This window comes from Leopardus geoffroyi, chromosome E3 (assembly GCF_018350155.1).
Source record: "Leopardus geoffroyi isolate Oge1 chromosome E3, O.geoffroyi_Oge1_pat1.0, whole genome shotgun sequence".
NCBI lineage: Eukaryota > Metazoa > Chordata > Mammalia > Carnivora > Felidae > Leopardus > Leopardus geoffroyi.
The window spans coordinates 41,355,964-41,378,141 of record NC_059340.1 but is presented as its reverse complement, the minus strand read 5'-3'; the positions used below and the strand labels follow the sequence as shown (position 1 = coordinate 41,378,141).

The 22,178-nt window shown below is 63.6% G+C and overlaps 2 protein-coding genes across 3 annotated transcripts; one reads left to right on the top strand and one right to left on the bottom strand.

Moving 5' to 3' along the window:
- Window positions 1-33: 33 nt before the first annotated feature.
- FBXL16 (F-box and leucine rich repeat protein 16) lies at window positions 34-11,707 on the bottom strand. 2 transcript variants are annotated; one of them, XM_045461537.1, is made up of 6 exons: window positions 11,399-11,707; window positions 4,215-4,873; window positions 3,026-3,534; window positions 2,538-2,622; window positions 2,124-2,187; window positions 34-1,962 (listed from the first exon to the last, which is right to left on the bottom strand). In XM_045461537.1, exons 2-6 carry the CDS (start codon window positions 4,857-4,859, stop codon window positions 1,814-1,816), a joined length of 1,452 nt encoding a protein of 483 aa, XP_045317493.1. In that variant the 5' UTR covers window positions 4,860-4,873; window positions 11,399-11,707; the 3' UTR covers window positions 34-1,813. The 2 variants fall into 2 exon arrangements, with proteins under 2 accessions (XP_045317493.1, XP_045317492.1); XM_045461536.1 differs by having other exon boundaries at window positions 11,404-11,706.
- Window positions 11,708-17,891: 6,184 nt separating this feature from the next.
- Window positions 17,892-22,066, top strand: METRN (meteorin, glial cell differentiation regulator). Its single transcript, XM_045461550.1, has 4 exons — window positions 17,892-18,083; window positions 18,232-18,632; window positions 19,520-19,579; window positions 19,664-22,066. Exons 1-4 carry the CDS (start codon window positions 17,986-17,988, stop codon window positions 19,972-19,974), a joined length of 870 nt encoding a protein of 289 aa, XP_045317506.1. The 5' UTR covers window positions 17,892-17,985; the 3' UTR covers window positions 19,975-22,066.
- The last annotated feature ends 112 nt before the right edge of the window (window positions 22,067-22,178 follow it).

Sequence of the window (22,178 nt, the reverse complement as noted above, 5' to 3'; positions counted from 1 at the left end):
ATGGTCGGATGACCTAAAAACAACTCAGACACGTGTTTTTACAACTTTTTTAATATATATTTTTATAAACAGGTCACGTGATAAAATAGCACAAGAAACACTTACCAAATATAAGGTTATATCTTCCGCATATACAGGAGAATGAGGTCGTTATGTACAATAAGAAAATGACTTTAGGGGTTGGTTGGTTTTGTTTTGTTTTCCTCTCTCCCCTTAATTTTTCCTCCTACAGTCGTTGGAAATATCACAGCTTCAGTTGCATTAATACTTTGGACAAATGGACAGCTGCCTCCTCCCCACTAGGGAGCCGTGGGGAGGAGGGGCTGAAGAAACTGGCTCCTGACCACCTCAGCCCCGGAGCTTCCTGTGGGCACTCCAGGACAGGGAAATCTTTGGGCTGTTGAACTGTTTCTCTGCTTCAACAGCATCTCTCGCTCTCTCGCTCGCTCTCGCTCTCTCTCTCGCTCGCTCTCTCTCGCTCACTCTCTGGCTCTCTGGAAACTGGTTACTTTCTTCCAACCAGACAGGGGGTGTCCCAAGATTGGGTGTGGGCACTGTATTTCCTGGGTCTCAAGGTTGGGATGGAAAGGGGTCCCAGCCCCCTCCTCAGCAATTGCCAAGATGTGCCAGCATCCCCAGGACTTCCGTATGTCTTGGGATTGGACAGAACATGGCGAGAGCCCATTTGGGCAGGCAGAGGTTTGGGAAGCTGGGGAGGGGGTGGGGGCAGCTAGAAAGGAGCCCTCCCTCCTCTGGATGCTGAGGGTGTGCTGGCCACTGTAAGGTTGGAGTTGCTGGCTGGCGCTGATCCTGAGCCTTGGCTGGGGCCCGCTTTTCCAGCTTCCACCTGACAGAGACCTGCCCAGGATAAAGTGTGGCGCTGAGGAGGCTGGGCCTAGCTGGCTACAGGGACTGGTGTGGGGTCCACCCAGGGCTGTTTGCAAGGCCTGCAGGGCCTGAGGGTCGCTCCAGCTTGTGGTTTCTCAAGGTGGTGGTGTCCTGCCGGGGTTGAGGTAAGCTGCAGCCGGCTCGGTTAATGTTGATTACACCAATATCATTGTCAGCCAGGGCTGTCCCTCCCTCAACCCAATTCCACCCCATTCTGGCCCACGGACCCATAGACCTGCCAGTGGGGGATGGGGCGAGCAGGGGACTGCCTCATACAGTGGCCAGGAAAAGGGGAGGTCTCATGGGGTCAGGCTGGCATGAGGTGGGGCACGGGCGGGAGGGACTTGGGCTCCTTGGCGGGCCATGGCTTTGGCGGTGGCCTGTTTCCCCTCGCACCCCTCCGAGGGCCTCAGGCGCGGTGCAGTGGAAGATGCGGGAAGCCCTTGGGGCTCTTCTGGCCCCTGTGTCCTGGGGGACTCAGCTCCCCTCAATCCCTCCGGGCCCTGCCCGAGATGGGGGGACAGCGGGGAGACAGAGCGGGGTGTGGCGGGGAAGGTGGTAAGGGCGGCGGTCAGGAGAGCTCAAAGCGCCCCCAGGACCGAGCCCCGGCCCCACCCCCCCACCCCCAGCGGGTGGACGAATGATGGAGGCGGCTGTGGTGCGGTGGAGGGCGGGCGTGCAGTGCGGGCACGAGGGGCATGCACAGAGTCCCCGAGTGTGCGTGCGTGCGTGGGGCTGGGCCCGCCCGCCGCCCCTCCCCGCCCGGGCGGGGCCAGGAGGGGCGCGGGGGCCGGGCGGTCACTAGGTTCGCCCTGCCTCCCGCGCTGGGCCGCAGGCGCGAGGGCTCCCCTGAGGGCAGGGCCGGGAGAAGGCGTCCCGCCCCGGAGCGTGGCGGCTTCCTGCGCCGGGGGCGGGGAGGCCCGCGCTACTCGATGACGAGACAGCGGGGCAGGTGCTGCGAGAAGTACTTGAAGAGCTCGGGGGTGGCCCCGGGGCAGTTGGTCAGCTCCAGCTCCTCCAGCTCCTGCAGCTGCACCAGGCCCGACAGCCCCGTGGTGGTCAGCAGCGGGCAGCCTGCAGCGGGCGGGAGGCGAGGCGGCGGCTGAGTGCGGGGGCCGGCGGAGCTCGCCCGGCGTCTCCCTCCGGACCGGGCCCCGGGACCCAAGGAGTCAGCCCCAGGTCTGAACCGGCGCGAGGGACCCGGCAGGGCTAGGTGGGGGCGGGTGGGGTCTCACCTGCCAGAGACAAGAGCCGCAAACTCCTCATGGCCAGGAGGTGCTTCAGCCCGAAGTCCTGCACCTGGGCGGGCGGGGAGGGCAGGGCGGGTTAACGACCTCCGCTCGCGCCCTGGCGGGGAGGGGGGGGGGGGCACTTCTAGGGTCAGGCCTTGGGCCTGGAGCTGTTGGAGGGGCTGGGGGGCAGGGCTCAAAAAGGGGGTTTCTCGGCCTCCCAAGGAGCCAGGAGGCAGCGGGGGAGTGGCGCTGAGGGCCCCAGGGAGTCCGGGCGCTCGGCCTATGTCGCGCGCTAGGCGTGGAGGGACCCAAACTTCCTCTGACCCTTCCGGGATCAGGGCAGCGGGCTGAGCGGCCGGGAAGGGCCGAGTCCCCCACCTCCGTTTCCCAGTCTTCGGAGGCGAGGAGGGCGGGTACCTGGCAGCACCATCGCAGGTAGAGGCTGCGGAGGGACGACATGGTGGACAAGTAGCTGAGGCCAGTATCCGTGATGCGTACACACCTGTGGGTGCAACAGAGGGGCGCTGCCCACCTTGAAACACCCCGCCCCTCAGCTCCGCCCCTTCCCGCTTTTCCCGGCGTGTCCAGGCCTGAAGCTCCCCTCCGGCGGCACAGATGAGAGCGCTTCCCTTTCCACAGACTCTCCCCGCCTGGTCCCCCCCAACCCCCACCCTGGTTGCTTGGTGGCACCACCCGTTCCGGGGGGGGGGGGTCGGTTCAGCCCCACCCTTGTTACAGGGCCACTCTGGATCCCGGGTTTGTGAGCGCCCGTCTTCAACCCACTCCCCATCACGCGGCAGCGCCACTCCGCTACAGGTCGCTCCACTGGTCTAGGCTCTCCGCTCAGAAGGCCCCGCCCCCCTCCCCCCCTCCCCCCACTGCCCGGGCGTGGGGGTCGCGCGCACCTGTCCAGCACCAGCTCCTCCAGGCGGTGCAGGTCGCAGGCCACGTACTCGAGCGCCATGTCGGTGATGCGCGGGCACCACGAAAGGTCAAGGCTGCGCAGCTTGCGCAGGTTTTCGGCCACGAGCTCGACGCCGTCGTCGGTGACCTTGGAGCAGCCGGAGAGGCTGAGCGCGGTGAGGTTGGGCAGGCTGTGCACCACGTTGACCACGCCGTGGTTGGTGATCTCCCAGCAGGAGAGCAGACGCAGCGTGTGCGTGCTGTGGCCCTGGCGTGCTGTGAAGTAGGCCAGCGCCGTGTCCGTCACGTGGTAGGCCTGCAAACTCAGCTCGGCCAGGTTGGGCAGCAGCTGCGAGATGGCCGCAATGGCGTCGTCGGCCACGTTGATGCAGTCGCTCACGCTCAGCGAGGTGATCCGGGCGCTCAGGCTGGACCACAGCCCCGCCTCGGTGAAGTCGTTGCAGCCTGACAGCTCCAGGCGCACGACCCCCTGCATCTGCTCCAGCATCACCTGCGGGCAGCAGGGCGTGGTGAGGATGGGGGGGGGGGGGCGGGGCGGAAGGAGCCCGATGAGGGGCAGAAAGCAGTGCTCTCGAGTGTAGACGGGTGTAAAAGAGGACAAGCGCACTTCACAGTGTGTTTCTCACATCACCAGAACATTCTAAGAGAAGAGGCAGAGCACAGGGGGACCTGGGAGCTCAGGGCCTCTCCAGAGCAGGGGCTCCAGAGCACTTGGTGTTAAGGATTTGATGGTTAGAGTCCTGGCCCTGGGGAAGGGGCAGCTTGCACAGCAGCTCCTCTGGCCTGAGCACCTGCTCCCTTGCAGCATTCCCCCCCCCCCTGCCCCCACCCAAGGCTGGCCTCACAGGCATGTAGGGCTCTGAGCTCAGAGGGGGCTCCCACTTGACTGATTGCTTTGATGTTGCTGTCTTGAAATTCTTAACCATCTTTGAACAAGGGACTTGAATTTTCATTTTGGATTGGGTCCCCCCAATTATGTAACCAGTCCTGCTTCCCCTCCCCCAGAGACATGATCCACAGAGCACCAGCACCACCCTCAGCTCCTTTGCTCCTTGTGTGCCTGGGGTTTCCTCTGGGGGCACCCTCCCTCCCCCCACCCCCAGCTCATTTGCTGCTGCTTGGCCCTGCCCACCCCACCCCTGTCCCTTCCAGGCCACCGGTGGGGCGCACCTCCAGGCCGGCATCGGTGATGGTGGAGCGCTTGAGGCTCATGGCCTTGACGCCCTTCTTAGAGAGGGAGTAGTTGTCGATGAACTCACAGATGTCCAGGTCGGAGACACCAACCAGGCAGAAGCCCTCAAAACCACGCGCAGCGAAGCCCTGCAGGTTCACAAACTCCTTCTCGCCACCAGGCAACACGTTGTAGAGCTCCTTGGCGTGCAGCACAGGTGTGAGGCCCGCCCAGAACTTGGGCTGGTAGAGCACACGCCGCCAGGCCTTGCACACCTGGGCCAGCACGCACTTCTCACAGGCTGAGAAGTACCAGAAGAGGCCATTGAGGATCTTTTCATCTGTGGCCAGTGGTGGCCGCTCCACTGGGGGCCCAGGAACTGGGACTGAGGCTGGTCCACCAAGGGGGAGCCCTGCTGGGGGGCACAGGCCCCCAGCTAGGGCAGCCCGTGGCAGTGGGGCAGCCAGGCTGGGCGGTGGGAGGGTGGGTGGGGGTGGTGGCTGGCAGGGCCGGTTCTTGGCAGCTGGTGTGCCCTTGGTGATACTGGCTGCACCCAGGCCGTTGGGCTGGCCCGGCAGCTTTACCAGGCCATTTCGAGGCAAGCATGGAGGCTTGGGGTCGCCGTCCACACCCGGGCTCGACATCTTCCTCGCTCGATCTGCAGACAGGGTCCAGGATGGGGTAATGAGTCTCCTGCCGCAGCAGGGCTGGGCTCCTTCCCATCCCAGGGCATCTCTTCCCCTGGCACTCCCAGAACCACCCAACAGAAAGGATCTGAATCCGAGTCCCTCCTTCCCCGACTGTGAGATCGGGGCTGTTCATGACTATGACACTCCCTGAGCACCTACTATGCGCACTGAGCTCAACCAGTACTCACATCTTTTTGACAGCTAGGTACTATGGTTCTCGTTTTAGAGATGAGAGAAGAGAGGCAGCGACAGACAGACACTTGCCTGTGACTGCTCCCTTCACCTTTACTACCCTGATGCCCAACATCAGTGTCTGCCAGGCCTACCTCTACCCGGGTAGGAACTGGGAGACTGAGGGAGCTGGTGTGGGGTGGCCTCTGCATCTCCACTGTGGGGTTCCAGCATGCCTCTGAGGAGTGGTTCCAGGACCCTGTCTGAGACTCACACACCAGCCCCTGAAAATGTCAGTGCCTACTGGAGGTTCTGTGGTTCATAATCTACCCAAAAGAAAGGGCGAGGTTTGCTCTGATGCCAGCACAATGATCCCTGGACACATACTGTCCTGTAATCCTCCATCTAACCTGTTGAGGATCACACTATGATGATCGTGCCCATTGTTACAGATGAGGAAAATAAAGCAGCATGAACTGTTTGCCCAAGGTCACAGTTAAGTGGTGGAGTCGAGGCTTGGACTAGAGCTGGCCGTGGAAGCATATTTGTAGAGAGTTCCTCATAGGGTGGGACTGAAGCCACCCCCCCCCAATGCGCCCCCCCCCACCAGGGCTCTGAGGTTGCGAATGGGTGGCAGATGGCTTTGAGCACAGATAGCCCTGGAGAGGGGGGCAGGGGGACCCTCACAGTACCACCATCTGCTCCACATTCCAGATCTTCTCTCGCCCACCCCCACTCTAGACATCCCATGGAAAGGCAGTGCACCCAGTGGTTCAGCCATACAAGCTCTGGGGTCACACACCTTGGCTCTGTGGCCTCAGTGAGGCACTTTTCTCTGAGACTCACTTTCCTTACTTTTGAGCCTGAGAAAGGATGATACACCCCCACAGGAAAACATGTGAAAAGGGCTAAGCATAGTGTATGGCCCACAGTCAGCATTTGGAAAGTGGTGAGGAAGTTGCTTCTGGACCCCATGGCCGGCCTGAGGGGAAGGGGTAAGGAGCCATTAGGAGGGAGGGAAGTGAGCCACCCTGCCCTGCTCTACCCAGTACCATGCCTCCACTGGCTTCCAAGCCCTGGACAGGACAACCCTTGCTGGCCTTCCACATCTGTGGAGGGGTTGCTGACCTGGGCTGGGACCAGGGGTCTATGGGAACACATGGCCTCATGGCTACCAACTCAGCTTTGGGTCGAAAGGCCTTCTTGCTCTGACAGCCATGAGCCCCCAGCCTGGCAGTCCACATCAGGCCCACCCTCCCCAGGGGAGGTTCCCCAACCTTGGCTGTCCCTTTACTGCAGCTCATGACCAGATAGTAGCAGCCTCACACTGGATAAAACACGACATTCATAACAACGTCCGCCGAATGTCCACTAGCTTCATGTCAGCCCCGTGTGTGTTGGGGCGGGGGGCGGGGGGAGCAGCCTGACATGAGGGCTGCCCCAGATCTCTTAAAACCAGTATGTGATGAGGAGACCGTTGTGGATCAGAAGTGCCTCATGGAGGGACAGGGTAAAGCCCACGACTGGCCGCCCACTCCTGGGACCAGAGGAGAGGCTGTCCTGTCGTCCTGTCGACTCCCTCCTGTGGGCTGTGCTGGGTTCAGAGAGCCCCAGCCTGAATACCTTCTGTGTCCCCGGTGCCCGGCGCCAGGATCTCAGGGCTCAGGGCGCGCCGCCCACCCGACCTCCGCCGCTTCCCGCAGACCAGGCGCGGCTGGCTCGGCCCCGGAGCGCAGCACCATGGACAGCGCCCCTCCAGCCGCTGTGCGCGTGCTCGGAGGCCAGGCCCCGGCGGGCTCCACCGCGGACAGCGGCTGGTGGGGGTGGGGAGGGGGGCCGGCCCCGGCAAACCCAGCTCAGCAGGCGACGGGGCGGGGCGAGAAGCCGCCCGCTCCGCCAAGATCCGGAGGAGGCGGCGGAGGTGGCACCAGGGGAGAAATAACTCAAGAGCAGTGCCGATTTAGGTTAAAGATGCTCCCAGCCACGGGTGTGCACGTGGAGTGCCTGAGTTGGTGGTGGGGGGCAGGGTGCACGTGGATGCCCCGGGCATCTGCAGGGCTCTTCCCCCCCCCCCCATCCACCCCACTGGAGCTCACATTTGCACGCGCCCACAGTCCCATCCCCTCTTCAGGCCTCAGGGTGGAGCTGGTGAAAACAGCCAGCGGGTGAAGAGAGCCCACGGGAGGGAGGGGCCAGGTCGAGGATGGCCTCCGCCTGGGGGTGGGGGTGGGGGTGTGGGTGTCCGAGGCCTGGCTGCCCCTTCTCTCACACTCACATCCCTGGCCAGAAGGCACTGCCCTGCCTGCCAGTGGGTCAGCCCTTCTGCCGTGCCTTCGCCTGGAGCTGCCTCTCGGCGGAAGCAGCTCTGAGCTCCTGACCTTGTCCATGGTCCTGCTGGGCTCCACCTGCACACTCCAGCCTCACTGACCCAGCCTGACAATCCTTGCTCTGTGGCTCAAAACTGGAAACAGCCACAGCTTGGCCCAGGGGTCAGGGCTTTAGGAGAGAACCGAGCTTGCGGTCCGAGATGAGTCTTCCTGTCAGTTAGGCAGGGGGTCTCTTGCAGGGGGCTGGGACAAGTGGCCCTCTGCCTGGTCCCACCCACCCAGCCAGATGGGCTGCGAGACCCCAACCTCTTTCGTACTTGTTCCTGTCCCTACTGCATGCGCTGGAGGACCTGCCCGGAGTTTCTAGTCAGGATGGGGTAGGGGCAGTGGCCAGTCTTATGTGGTCTGCCTCCTCCTTTAGAACTAAGCACTAGGAGCTAACGCTAGGAAAAGAGGCGTTTTAAAAAGATGGCCAAACTTGCACTATTCTCAGCCTCAGCCCCTGGTGTCTTGTGCCTCCGTGTGGAGCGGAATTCTGGAGGAGGTCCTCCTGGGATAGGCTGCGGGGGCTCCAGGTTCCTGGGAGGACTCCAGAACTTGGTGGCTCCCAGGCCGACAGTCTCCAGATGCCCACGCTGAGGCTCTGAAAGGAACTGCTTCTTTTGCGGCCAAGTCACTGGGCCCTGAGACCTAGCAAGTCCACCTTACAGCCTCGCCTCTGGTTCCTCCCCAGCCATGGCCCTACAGTCCAGCCAGACCCCCTGTTCTGTATTCCTCATCCCCTCCCAGGGCACATGATGGGCCCCCTGCTTGCTCAGTCGGCCTCCCCACTTCTTAACCCTGCCAGCTCCTTACCCTCCATCCTTCAGTGTGAGCACCACCCCGGTCTCCCCCTGCGGGACTCCCCAGCCCTGAAAAAAAGCATCTCCAGGGTCTCAGTCATTACTGTCCATCCATCTGTCTCTTCCCTTGGCTGGGGACTTCTTGAAGACAGGCAGCACCATGACTGAGTGGCCTCTGAGTGCTGGCTGAATGAATGAATGAATGAATGAATGAATGAATGAATAATGGCAGTCAGCAGGGTCATGCAGAAAGGGATATGGCTGCCAGATGCCCAGGAGGCTTGATGGAAGACAGGCCAGATGGAGAAGAGGGCAGTGGATGGTAGGGGAGCTGCTTGTAGCTCAGTTTGTTAATCCTGGTTGTAGCAGAGGCCACTGTCCACAGCGAGGGCAGCCACTGGGTTGGGTTGGTGCCAGAGTCTCTGAGAAGGCGCCCAAGACCCTGGGGCTTAGGGTGGGCCTTGCAATTATTCAGGCCCATGGGAAGAGGATGGCTCCCATCTCTTTTTTGGCTGAGTCCCCACTATGGGAGCTGCAGGGTTAAGGAGGCTGCCTGCCCATCCCTCATAATCTGGCCAGATCCAGGGAGAGGGGACAGGAGCCACCAGAAGGGAGGGAGGAGCTGCTCCTGCCCTGCTCTTCCCAGTGCCACTCCTCTATTGCTGGTCTGAGCCCTTCACACACTGCCTGACCAGGCGTGGGGAAAGTGGGGCTCGGAGACTGAATTTTCAAAAGGTGCACAAAGCCGGGATTTGACCCCAGTTTGTCTGACCTCCAAAGACCAAGCTAGGCATTGAGGTCCAGGTGGTGGCCCTGGGCCCCCAGCTGGTCTGCCGCTGGCCAGGTGCACTCCCTGAGGCCTCTTCCTCTGCCCTGTTCTGCTTCTCCTGTCCCCTGTGTCCTCCCAGCCTGGGACCTTAGGCTAGTGGTCTCCCCCAGCATTGTTTCTGTCATGCCCCTGCTCTCTCTCCAGAGGCTGCAAGCTGCAGGACTCTCTTCTTTCGGACTGCTCGTGCCTAGGAAACCCTCCACTCCTCATGGCCCCCAACTCCGAGATCTCTTCCTTCATCCCCGATACTCTGACACAGCCCACCGTGAATGCTGGAGGGGTCTGGCCCTGATAGGACCTGCACTGACCAATTCTCCTGGCCCACTGAGGCCCATGGAGCTGGGCAGGGCGTGGGTAGCCAGAAAAATTCACATCGGGTCGATCTGCAGTGACATCCCCAGGGACTGGGGTGACAACCAGCTTGGGATTGGGGACACAGTGCGGGCTGACAAACTCCATGACAAGCCCCGTGACTCAGGCACATTCACATCCCTGTCACTTTGCACATGTGCCAGGCAGCACTCCCTTCCCGCCCCCAGCCCAGAGATGCTTCTGGGGTGCAGGCTGCCCCACCCGTGCCCCGGGGGCTCCAGGAAGTGAGCACACGGCTTCAAAAGAGACCCAATCGGTGCTTCATCAGACCCAGTCCTGCGGTCAAGCTCAAGACAGCTTGGCCATGTGGGACTGGGCACCTTGGGGAACGGGCTTGGGCTCCATGCCTCATCTTGGCTCTTTTGCTCTGGAGGATGAGCCCCCCAGTGCCTAGACTGGGGGCATCTAGTGTCTGCCTCTTTGGGTGGCTGTCTCAAACCCTCCCCCTCTTCCCCACCAAATGAAGCGATGGGGTCCAAGCCCACCCTCTGTGACTGGTCTGGCTGCGGCTCCAACCTGCCAGTGGTGGGGAAGGTTCTGAACCACCACTTACCCCACAGAGCCTTCCTTCACTGCCACCTCCACTCTTCCCCTCTGAGGCACGGCAGCGAGCACCCACGTGTGACAAGATGGGGCTGCAGGCAGCCGAGCAGGGCCCTACCTTGGGGCGAGATGTCTCCCTGGCTCTCAGCAGCGCAGGCTTCCTGGGCCCAGGCCAGCGGTCTCGAGGGCCCCAGGTGCCCCTACCTCAGGGCTAATTGTGTCCTTCTTCCACTGGGAGAGAGGACTCACTGAAGTGCCCCGGAAGTGGGTGTGAACTGGAGGGTAGCGCCTGTCCAGAGAGCCTGCCCAGCATCGGGGGTACTTGTAGGCCTGGCCCAAGTGAGAGGTGGCTGAGGAAGAGGGGAGCCAAGTAGCGGAGACGGCGGGCCCTTGGGGCCTGAACAGTCTGCCCTGCACTGCCCACGTTTATGACCGGGGTTTGGATCTCCCTTGTCCCCATAGCTCCTGGTCCAGACCTGTGGCCACCTCCTGCCAGGCCAGCAAGTCTCCTTCAAGCCTTTGCCCTCTCAGGGACCCAGCCCAGGCCTCCGCTCAAAGGCGTTGGCTGAAAGAAGGGGCCTGGGAGGTGGCGGGTACCGGGAAGGGACTGACCGAGTGGGCAGGTGAAGCGGCATCCGCCATCTGTTCTCTCTTTGGAGGGAAGGCTTCCTGTGCAGAGGCCGGGAGGGGCTGGAGGAGTGGCCACTGGGCCGTGGGCTCCCTGAGGCTCCAACAGCTAGGCCTGCTTTCCTTCTGGGGTGATGGGTGGGGGACTCTCTCCCCTGAAATCCCGGGAGGCCAGACCCCTGCCCTAGCAAGTCTCAGAGTGCCCGGTTTCCCTTCTGAGGCCGTCCAACCTTGGCCAAGGCTCGACCCCTCCTCCAGGACCAGGCACGTGGCCAGCCTCCTCCTTTCCCCTCATCCTCCTGCTGTGGTGGCAGCTCCACACGGGCCCAGGTGTCCAGGGCAGACGGGGCCCCCGCCATGCATCCACATGGCTCCTGGAGTGGAACTGTGTCTAACACCCGTCTCATAGGCCCAGGGGCTCGTGGTGCTGGGAGGGAAGCTCAGAGCTCAAAGGAGGTCCAGGATCTCACCCAGCCACGCCGGCTGGGGGCCTGCAGTTCTGCTTCCACCGAGATATGGTCGGGCGGCACCGGCCCACAGCCCTGGTCCAGTGGCTGTGGGGAGCGTGCTTCAACCAGGCAGCCTCTGGGGTCAGGAGCCCTGGGAGGGCCTGTCAGGACCACAGGCTCAGTGGCCTCCGCCTGGGAAGCGGCCGCGCGTATGTGAGACCCTGGGGGTGTTGGCGGCCCTGTCCGAAGCCCCCTCCCCCCTCCTCATTGTGGCCGCCGCGATGGCGTGGCCTGGCCCCTTCCCCGGCTCCACAACCTGGCCCGGTGCACACACCTTACCTCGGCCCGGGCACCTGGCTCATGCCACGCTGTCCGCCGGGCGTCTTCTCGTCATGGGGAGCCCGGCATGGGCGCTGGCGAAGCGGGGAGGCGGCCGAGGTGCTGGCCTGGCCGGCAGGGCCCAGCCGCGCCCCGCGCCCCGGCCTGGCCGGCCCCCTCGGCCGCGCCCGGAGAGGAGCTCCCCGGTGGGAGAGGATCGGCTGCCCGAGCCTCCCACCGGGGAGGCTGAGGCAGTGCCCAGATAAATAAGGCCGCTTTGCAGGGAGCCGGGCGGGCGCCTCCTCCCTCCCCGCGCCCTCCTCCCCGCGCTCCTCCGCGGCCGCCGGCGGCGCCGCGCGCGCCCCCCGCCCGGCTCTACACGCCGCGCCCTCGCGCGCTCCCGGCGCCGGGAGCCAATCCGGTTGGCGAGCCCGGGCGGGGGCGCCGAGGATGCCGAGCCCCGCCCCGCCCGCCGCGCCCTGCCGCGCGCCCACGGGCACGCGCCGGCCCGGCGGCACCCCTGCCCCTCCGCCTCGGGCGCCCGCACAACAGCAGACCCGCGCGCACGGCGGGGCGGGGCGGGGCGGGGCGGGCAGGGCGCGCAGCCCGAGAGCCGCCTGCCCGGGGAGAGCCCTGCCTGCGCGGAGACCTGCGGGGGGAGAGGACTCGAGCTCTTTGGCGCCGGCGGTTGGCTCGGGGGTACGTGGTCCCGCGCAGACAGGTGCCGGCCCCGCGCGTCCCGACCCTGGGATGCCACCTTCGAGGGCAAGGACGGTGCCCCCCTCCCCCTGCCCCTCCCAGCCCTTCCTGCGGAGCGGAGCGGGCGGCCAAGCCCCCTTCATGGCCCTCACGTCTCCGGCGCACCTGCTGGGTGCCAAGTCCAGAACCCCCCGCAGCGGGGACGCCCCCTCTCCCGCAGAGCCGAGAAACAAGTGACCACCAGATCATTACAAGGGAGTGACAAGCGCGATGAAATTTCAAGAGGGCCACGTGACAGTAACCGCGGGAGGGGGCTGGAGGCGTCGCTCCTGAGCACAGGACACTTGACAGGCGACCCCAAGGATGGCAGGGTGGGCGAAGTTACCCCGGAAGGGGTGTGCACGGGTTTTTAGGTTTTGAGGACTTGAGCCTGGCGAGCCCGCTCTGGAACCCACTGGAGGCGGGTGTTGGTAATGGCCGCTGTGTAGGGACCAGGCTGGGAGAGGGGCCCGGGTGGGACGCAGAGGGAGGGTGTGCAGGGCTCTGTTCCGGCCTCCCAGCAGGCTCAGAGCAGAGAATGGAGGCTAATGGTGACCATCCCGGACCCCATCCCGGAGTCTCCTGGGAGCAGAGACTGGGGAGGGATCAGGTGTGGGGAGAGCAGAGAGGGGTCTTCATATTAGGGGAGGAGCCTTAAGGCCAAGAGGGAAGGCCCTGGAGGGGGAGAGGGAAATGAAAACAGCTGGTGTGCGCAGCGTTTGGTGGGAAGCGGGACCCAGTGGGGCTGCTGTGAGGTGGGGGCAGCTGCAGGGGGGGAGCCTAGCTGTTGGCGAGCTGGAGCGCTGCTTTTGCTGTGTGCAGGGCCCCGGATCCGGTTGCTGAGGCTGGGGTGACGGCGGCTTTCCCGTGTGGCAGGGGCTCCAGAATCAGTGTCTTGCCTTTGTGCTAATTCTGGTCAAAGCAGGGAGCTTGGCACGGGCAGTCAGACAGAACAGGACGCGTGCACACCTCTGGGGTGACTGAGTGTTGTCCCCCACACGGTCGCCCCTGGTGTGCAAGTCCAGCGGGCTGGCCTTCCAGGTCATCCTCCACCCCGTGGGGGCCCCGGTGTGGAGGGTGCGTGACCGTGACCTGGAGGACAGGGTTTGACCTCCTGCTTCCAGGAGGTGCCAGGACCTCATGCGGAGAGCAAGTTCCGCCCTCAGCGGGGCCTCAGAAGACTCCCTGCCTTGGAAGGATCTGAGCGAAGAAAAATATTTATTCGGAGGGATGTGAAATGCCGTCGTACAAGCCTGCCTCCCGAATACCAGTGGGTTCTGCTCCCTCCTCCACCTCTTTCACCCTCCCCGTCCAGCCGGCGGCTCTCCTCCGTGGCTGATGGCGGCCACTGTTCTCCCCGTGGTGCAGGGGACGCGGCCCCATCCTCCTAGGGCTCTGTCTGCGCCGCTGCAGCCCCAAAACCCCGAGTCTCCAGCACCGCCGGCCCCCAGCTGTGCCCTACACTTGGCCCCTTGCTCTTGGAGCTGTGGCCACACTGGCCTTCCTCCAGGGCCACAGTGCTCCCCTATGGTGTCCCCACACCTGAACACCCCGTCCCCTGGAGCACTCCTCACCTGGAGCACTTCTCACCTACAGCAGCACATCACCTGAAATACTCCCTCCCCTGGAGCACCTCCCTCATCTGGAGCACTTCTCACCTGGAGCACCCCCTTAGCTGGAGCACCTCTCACCTAGAGCATCACATCACCTGAACTACTCCCTCCTCTGGAGCATCTCCATCCCCTGGAGCACTCCTTGGGCTGGTGCATGAGCACAGAGGAGTCTCCCCAGTCCAGGCTGCTGGAGGTTTCTGGTTGTTTAGTCCCCGGAGGGTGAGGAGTGAAGGCTGTTGGTGCATCCCACCCTGAGACCTTTCTATGAGACGGGGAGAAGGGTCACATCAGGGGTTGGGGCTGCCCACGATGGGGTCACTCCTCCTGGCTGGCCTGGGGTTCCTTACAGGAGGTCCTCAGGCAGTTCCTTGTGGGGGCTCTGGGTACATGTGGCCTGGAGCCACCTGCCTGGCCCAAATCCTCCCGTCCGTGGTGGTGGTGGTGGTGGGGGGGGGGATCAGGCAAGTATTTCCCCTCCTGGGAAATAGGTGTGGGGTCCAAGGGGGTGCCCTGAAGGTCAGCACGGCAGCTGGCACAGCCCAGGCTGTGAGAGCCCCATGCCCGATTGTAATTCGGCTGGCTCTGAAGCTTCCTGCTATGGAGCCATGGGGCACACTTTCCGCCTCTGTCCCCCCCCCCCGCCCTCCCTCCCGTGCCCCAGCGCCCGGGGAGGGGCCGTGAGGGGCAGAGTTGTGTGTTCCGCCGTCCTCACCACTCCACTGCTGGAATGGGCGCCCACAGGAGTGAGAACCTCAAAGCCTGGTGTGGCCACGGTGGCTGTGGGCATCAGGGGGTGGGCCCCTTTGCTGCCTTCTGCTCCCAGTCTTTCCTCCTCTTGGGACCCAGCCGCCTGCCAGGGGCAGAGGGGCGGAGCCACAGGGCTGAGCATGACTCAGGGCCCAGCTGTCACCACGGCAACCCTGTCGCCTAGCAATGGCGGTCTCCCAGTAACGGTCGTCTCCTAGCAATGAGATATTTTCCTGGGCCCTGGCTGGAGCCTGGCAGTTATTTTTAGCTCAGCTGCAAGTCAATGTGCAGCTGCATTTTTGGCTCCTCCAGAAGATACAAGGTGTGTGTGCGTGTGGGGGGGTGGATTTCTTGTCAAGGGGAAGAAAACATCCCCATGACAGAAACCTTGCTGTCGAGGGTCTCCAGATACAGCATCCATAGGTGGGCAAGGCCAGATTCTGCTGGGGGTGAGGGTCAGGGAAATGGGGTGCTGGCAAAGGGGAGCCAGAAGAGTCAGCAGATATGACCGTTTCCCTGATGGGGTCTCTGGGCAGGCTGGTCACTCCAGCACCTTGGGAGACCCTGGGTCAAGCTGGGTAGGGGCAATCCAGGCCAGTGCTCCTGGTGGACACCATCAGAGCACATCACCGGGGGGTCCGGGTTCTGGTAGGCTCCTGGCACCCCCTGGCATTCAGTTTGGGAACCGTCTCTGCTGTCCCCAGCCTCTAGCCCCACCCCAGAGGGGCAGCACATCCAGGTGGGCCTAGCTGCAAGGGTCTGGATGACCACAGGTCCAGCTGGGGACTCAGGCAGGGCTGGCCTCTGCTCAGGCCACACCTCTCCTTCTCCCCCACTTTTGCTGAAGTGAGAGCCCAGGCGAGTCTTGCGCGAGTGAAAGAACTTGACCTCTCTGTCTGGGCTTTCTTACTCTGGGGCCCTGTTCACTGTCCCCTCCAGGCCAAGTGCAGGCCCTTCTGTACCTGATGGGCCTGGGACTGGCCCTGCACTCCTCCAACTCGCCACCTTCCTGGCTCCCGGCCTGTCCTGGGCTCCACACTGTCCTTGAGGCATTCCCCCTGTTTCTCGGACCTGCCGCTCCCCCAGGTCTTCGACCAGCTCAGCCCCTGCCTTGGTCAGGAGGGTTCCTTGCCTGTGCCCCCAGGGCTGGGGCTTCCTGTCAGGTGCTCGTTGTCCTGTGGGGCTGACCCCCTGCTTGAGTACAGGGCTCCGCGTGGATGCCCCTCCTTGTCCAGCATCAGCTGCACCCCCTGCGAAGAGCTAGGGTATGGGTGGGGATGGAGAGAGGCCCCTTTGGAGGGGCAGGGCCCTGAAGGTCCTGGAGCTGGGGGCATGTGAGCACAGACACTGGCGTCTGAGATGTCTTTCATTCACTCCTTCAGCCCTCTGTTTGCTCATTGGTGCAGCCACTCACTGCTCATGTATTTACTGAACACCTGCAGTGTTTCTGGTCACTGCACTCAGTGATCGAGGGCAGGCATGGCCTGATGGACTCCTTATCCTACGGGAAGCAGATCTTTGATGGCTAACGACAGCAAGGTACTTTGCTGGTGGGAGGGCAGCAGCTGTGAAGACAGGTTGCCCCTGTGCAGGTTTTCTGAGGGAGAGAGTCAGCATTACCCACTGGGCGACGGTAAGAGGTCTGCACGGGGGAATCCTGGTGATGAGGAGACGGCTCAGGGCCAGGCCGCTGGCCAGGGACACCCACAGGACATTGACTCATTCTCTGGGGGCGAGCTGGTGTCGGGAGTCAGAGACAGGGGCTCTAGGCTGGCAGGGGTGAGTCTGCAGCTGACTCCTCACGTTGCCACCAGAGGGCGCCCGGAGCCCACTACGTGCCTCAGAGACCGCAGCTGGACACGGGCCCTAGAGCCTGGTCAGAAGGTGGGAGGTGGACGCGGGCGCCCGGACGGCAGCAGCTGTGGTGTTGTCCGGGGTGCCCTCTCCCCTCCTCCTCCTGGAACCTCTTTTACCTTCTATGTTCCCAGCACGGGCCCTGTCTACCTCTTTCATTTTTAACTGAGTAAAATTTGCTCCCTTGACCATTTAAAAAAACATTTTTTTTTAAGGTTTATTTATTTTTGAGACAGAGAGAGACACAGCATGAGCAGGGAGGGGGCAGAGAGAGAGGGAGACACAGAATGTGAAGCAGGCTCCAGGCTCTGAGCTGTCAGCCTAGAGCCTGAGGCCGGACCTCATGAACTATGAGACCATGACCTGAGCCCAAGTTGGCGCTAAACCGACTGAGCCACCCAGGTGCCCCTCCTTCCTTTTTAAGGTGGAATATCACAGTCCACTGTTGGACGGACATCTTGTGTATCCTTTCCTGTGTCTGTAAGCACTTAGGTTCCTTCTGCCTTTTGGCTGTTGCCATAGTTGGTTTTCACTCCGCCTTGCCTGGCGCCAGGGGCCTGTTGTGCCCTGGGGTGTGTCCCCTTTCCCCTTGGGACCACCTCCCTCGTGTGCCAGCCATGCCCTTCAGGCTCAGGAGTAGCTGGAGGGCTGAGTGGGGGGCAGTGGTGTGAAGCATTCACATCCCCAGATGGCGGAGAGTCTATATTGTTACCTGCAGACCCTGGTTAAAAGCTCTCAGTGACCCCAAGGGTTGGAGTACGCGGTTGGACTCCTGGCTTTGTGCCTAGAGCCTCTGTGATCTGACTCAGGGGTTTCACCCAGCTCTGGGCCTTGGCCAGGGCAGTCTGCTTCCCCCCTCCCCCCACACCTGCAATCCTCTCCAGGCCCTACCTGGCCATCTGTTCCCCATCCCCTCTACGCAGAGGAAGTCCTTGCTCCCAGGAAATCTCTGGGCTCCCCCCCTCCCCACACACAGCCTCCACACACACCCTGGGGTGTTTGGTTTTAGCCCCACTTCAGTTTGTCTGGACCTCCTGATTCTGGGGCTCAGGGCTGTCCTTTGGCTCCTGGTTTTCCGTGGTGCCCACACGCCTAGCATCGGGCCCCTCATCCTTGGAGGTCCTGTGGTCACCTCTTGGGACGAATCAGCAGGGCCAGGTCGGGGCACGATGGGAGCTGGAAGCCCAGGGCCCACTCTTGGAAAGGGTCACCGAGATGAGCCGCCCTTCCTCCTCCCCTCGCGCCCCCCCCCCCCCCGCTCGCCCCACAGCACCCCACCACCCGCCCCCGCCCCGAGGCTCCAGTGGGCGCCTTTCCCACCCCTATCCCGGCCCGGGGCTCCAGGACATGGGCGCACACGGCGAGGCCGGGGTCGGGGGTCCCGAGCTGGGGACACACGACGCACAGAGCCCCGAGCTCGGTCCTCCGCGCCTCCCCGGCCGAGGCTCGGCCTCCCGTCCCCGCGAGCGCCGCTGCGATTGGTGGAAAGTTCCTGGGCCGCGCCGCGATTGGCTGCGCCCGGCCCGCCGCCTCCCGGCCGCCCGGGACCCCGCGGGACTGCCCCGCTGCCGTGCGGCGCGGGCGGAGGGGTGCGCGGGGCCGGCTGGCGACCCGGGGGCTCCCGCCGCCGCCCCGGCCGCCCGCCCGCGTCATGCCGCCCCCTGCTCTGCTTTGCGCGCTCTGCTGGGGCCTCCTGGCCACCGCCACCCACGCCGGCTACTCGGGGGACGGCTGCAGCTGGAGCGGCAGGTACGACCCCCCCAAGGCCGCGCCCCCGGGGTCCGGAGAACAAAGTGGACACAGCTGCCGCTGGCTGCGGGGGAGGGTGCAGGGCGAGCGGGCCGTGCCGGGTGGGGACGCGGGCCGCCTGCCTCAGCGCCTCCCGTCCTGTCCCCAGCGGCCTGACCCAGGAGCCGGGCAGCGTGGGGCAGCTGTCCCTGGCCTGCTCGGAGGGCGTGATCCAGTGGCTGTACCCGGCCGGGGCGCTGCGCCTGACCCTGGCCGGCTCCGGCTCCGGCACGCGCTCGGGCATCGCCTGCCTGCGGCCCGCGCGGTCCTTCGCAGGCGCCCAGGTCTTCGCGGAGCGGGCGGGCGGCGCCCTGGAGCTGCTGCTGGCCGAGGGTTTGGGCCCGGCGGGGGGCCGGTGCGTGCGCTGGGGTCCCCGTGAGCGCCGGGCCCTCTTCCTGCAGGCCACCCCGCACCCAGACATCAGCCGCCGCGTGGCTTCCTTCCGCTTCGAAACGCACGAGGACAGGTACCCAGAGCTGCCTCCACAGGCCCACGGTCTTGGTGCCGATGGTGAGTGATGAGCTGGGTGGGGGGTGGACCCGTCGTCCCCACTGTACAGGGAGAGCAACAGGCACGAGAGCGAAATGGGTTGTCAGAGGCCACACAGCTAGCGAGGACAGGTCGGAGGGTCTGGAAAGGGGGCGGGCAATCCCTCATGATTCAGCCTAGGGAAAGAGCTAGCACTGGGCAGAATGGGGGAAAGGGGAGGCCGCGGGGACTCCTGGTCCCTGAGGGGTTGGGGGAGGGGAAGACGGCGGGACAGAATCAAAGCCTCCAGCCAAAGCTGTCCAGGGCTCCCTGGCCCGGCAGTGACCTCCCTCCCCTCCCCCAGTCCAGTACAACAAAAAGTCCAGTGTGCGCCTGGTCACCATGGAGATGCTGCCTTGCCCCCCCTGCAGGGCACCAGGCCCAGCTCTTTACTCTCTTAGAACTCGAAGCCTGACCCCACAGGGGATCTTTCTGTGCTGCACCCTGGCCCCAGGCCAACTACTCCAAAGCCCCTCCTGTCTCCCACCAGGTTGGGCTGGTGTCTTTGGGCGGCGGGAGGCAGCTCTGGGGGCCGCAGGGTTCCCTCGTGCTGGTGTGCATGTGTTAGATGGGTGTATGGGAGTGTGCCCCCAGACACCCCCTGCAGGTCGGCGAGTCCCCGTGCCCGCGCACTGGGCACAGCCCCTAGGCCCACGTCTGTGCCCGCACGAGCGTGCAAGTGTCACCCCGAATACAGCGTGTCTTCAAGATGTGTGTGCCCGCCTGCTCCCTCAGGTCCCCCGTTGCCATCAGGCCGCGAGGGGAGGGTCTGGCGGCCTGCCCTCTCCCTCCTGCCTCTAGCTGGGGGGAGGCCTAGGGGGGTCCAGGAGAGGGCAGGACCTACAGTTGGGATCCCCCCTTCATGCCAGGTGTCTGTAGGCCCTGCAGCGACGCCGAGCTCCTGCTGACTGCGTGCACCAGCGACTTTGGTGAGTGTCCCCACCGCAGGGGGGTGGGGGCTGGGGTCTGCCCTGCCCTGCCCTGCAAGCCACTGGCAGCATGTCTCCCCGCAGTGATCAACGGAACCATCCGCGGGGTTGCCCACGACACGGAGCTGCAGGAATCTGTTATCACAGTGGCAGCTGCCCGTGTCCTCCGACAGACGCTGCCGCTGTTCCGGGTGGGGGAGTCCGGGGGCCAGGCCTCCATTCACACCCCGCTGCGCTGCGGCGTCCGTCCTGGCCCCGGCGCCTTCCTCTTCATGGGCTGGAGCCGCTTTGGTGAGGCCTGGCTGGGCTGTGCACCCCGCTTCCAGGAATTCAGCCGTGCCTATGCGGCTGCCCACGCCGACCACCTCCACCCCTGTGAGGTGGCACTGGACTGAGCGGCCCGGAGCAGGGCACTGGGGAGGGGCTGGGAGAGGGTGGGTGGGGAGGGACAGCCTCCTCAGGGTCCCAGCTGCTTCTGAGGTGATAGCCACAACCAATAGGAACACCGATGTCATTAGCCAGCGGAGATGGAGTATCCCGTGCCTGAGCCTGGGCCATCTAAGCCCCCCCTCCCCCCCCCCCCCCCAGCCCCACTGCTCCGATTTCTGCTTCGGAGTAGGACACTGAGGCTCTGGGCAGTGATGCCTTGTCTAAGGCCACCCAGCTAGTGAGTGGGAGAGTGGCCCGTGCCCATGCCTTGAAGGCGAGCTGCTGCTTGGGTTGGGGGGAAGCAGGGACCCTTCCTTCCACGTGATCCTCAGCTCTGCTGCTCCTACCTTCGAGGCCAGCTTCTTCCGTAAGTGAGAATGCAAGCGGAAAAAGGGCTGTAACTCCCCAGGTCTGAGGAGGGAGGGGTCCTTTACTGGGGGACAGGCAGGAAGACAGCACTCCTAGCCTGTGAGGGAAGGCGGTGCAATCTGGCAGGATGCCAGACTTCCCTCTGTGGTCCGCTGGGAGCCCAGCAGAGTCATCCTGGCCCCGTCCGATCCTCGGGGAAGAACGGCCCCCTCTGTCCTGAGGGCCCTGAGACGTGCGTAGCATCCGGACATGGCTCATCCTCACGGGAGCGGGAGCGGGGTCTCCTCTGCAGGGCCGGGCACCGTTTCTGGAGGGCAGGGTGATACAATGGGGTCTCTAAGGACCATTTCCCGCCACTGGCCCCATTGTTGCTGCCTCCGCCTTCCTCTTCAGCCTCAGTCACATAAAAGGCCAGGGCAGTTTGGGACAAAGCCCTGTGCGGAGGCTGGATGCCCCTGGGGCGGGGGTGCACGCGAGGGCTTCTGAACCGGGACTGGCTGACTCTGCTCACTCCAACCCCACGCGTTCCTGAGGAAGCCAAAGCTCAGGGTGGGGGTGGGGCACCTGGACTCACAAGCTGAGCCCCAGAAACAGCTTCCCATCCTCACCTGCCAGTCTGCAGCGGGGAAGGAGCTGGCGGTGGGCATGGAGGCCAGGGGCTGCCTCATCTTTCAGGCAGGAGCTGAGACTAAAAGAGAGGCCGGCCGGTCTGTGCAGGGCCCAGACACAGGGCTCCTTCCTCCAGATTTGGCTGACAGTTGTGGGTAGGGGAGGCAGGTTCCCAGGGGTTTGCAGCCACCTGCCCTCCTGAGGCTCACTGCCGCTCCCTTCTCCCCAAACTTTCAACCATGGAGTGCTCAGGGTCACGCAGTAGACCTCTCCTGTCCCTTGATATTCCCTCATCGGAGAGCTGGAGCAGCCTCGTGGTTTTAAAAACCATCAATGTGCTGATGATCCTGTGTTTTGATCTCCAGCCTGGACCTTTCCCATGGACTGCAGAGCGTCGTATCCCTGTCTGCCCCCTTCCCCTCACCGAAGAGCATCTCGGCAAAGACCAGAGGAGGAAGAGATGGGTGTACTCTCCTGATCCTCCTCCTCTGCTGGGAGGTTTCTGCTTTGTCCAGGCCCCAAGGACGGCTTCCTCTCCAAGGCTGTCCTTACCCTTGGTATCTGTCCTGATTTTGTGGTCTGTTCCCCACAGCCTTTCATGGGAAGGAGGCCCCTGGCCACACCCAGGGGTCACTGTGGACTGCCTCCCAGACCACCTGCCCACAAAAACGTAGGGCGGCTGCTCTGGGCTGAGCCCTTGGTTGGACACTGGTCTCTCCGCACCTGTCCCAGGAAGTGCCTGAGCCTCCCATGCACACCCCCTCCGCAAAGTGCTAACTTTGCAACTAGTATTCTTTTCATAAGGTGCAGAAAGGGCAGAAGTGGGTATGGCTAACAGGGCTACAGGAGGCCTGGGGTGCTCCAGGTCATGCCCCAAAGTCTTGGGCCAGGGGCTTCATGCCTGCCCTGGGGGGCGGGGGCAAGGGGAAACGGGTGTGGGTGAGCATGTATGTGGGGGCTGTGGGCTAAGGGAGCTGGCCTGTGGGGCACCTCTGGGCATGTGCGCTCACACAGGTACGTGCCCAAGTGCTGAGGAGCAGAGCACCTGAGTAAACATGAGAGTTGTGGGGTGTGTGCACAGAGGAGTCTGGTTACGTGCATTCATTCAGTCAACAGCTTTTATTGAGTGCCTTCTAGGTGCCAGGTGCTGCCCTAGGAATAAAACAAGGAACAAAACACACAAGGGTGGGGT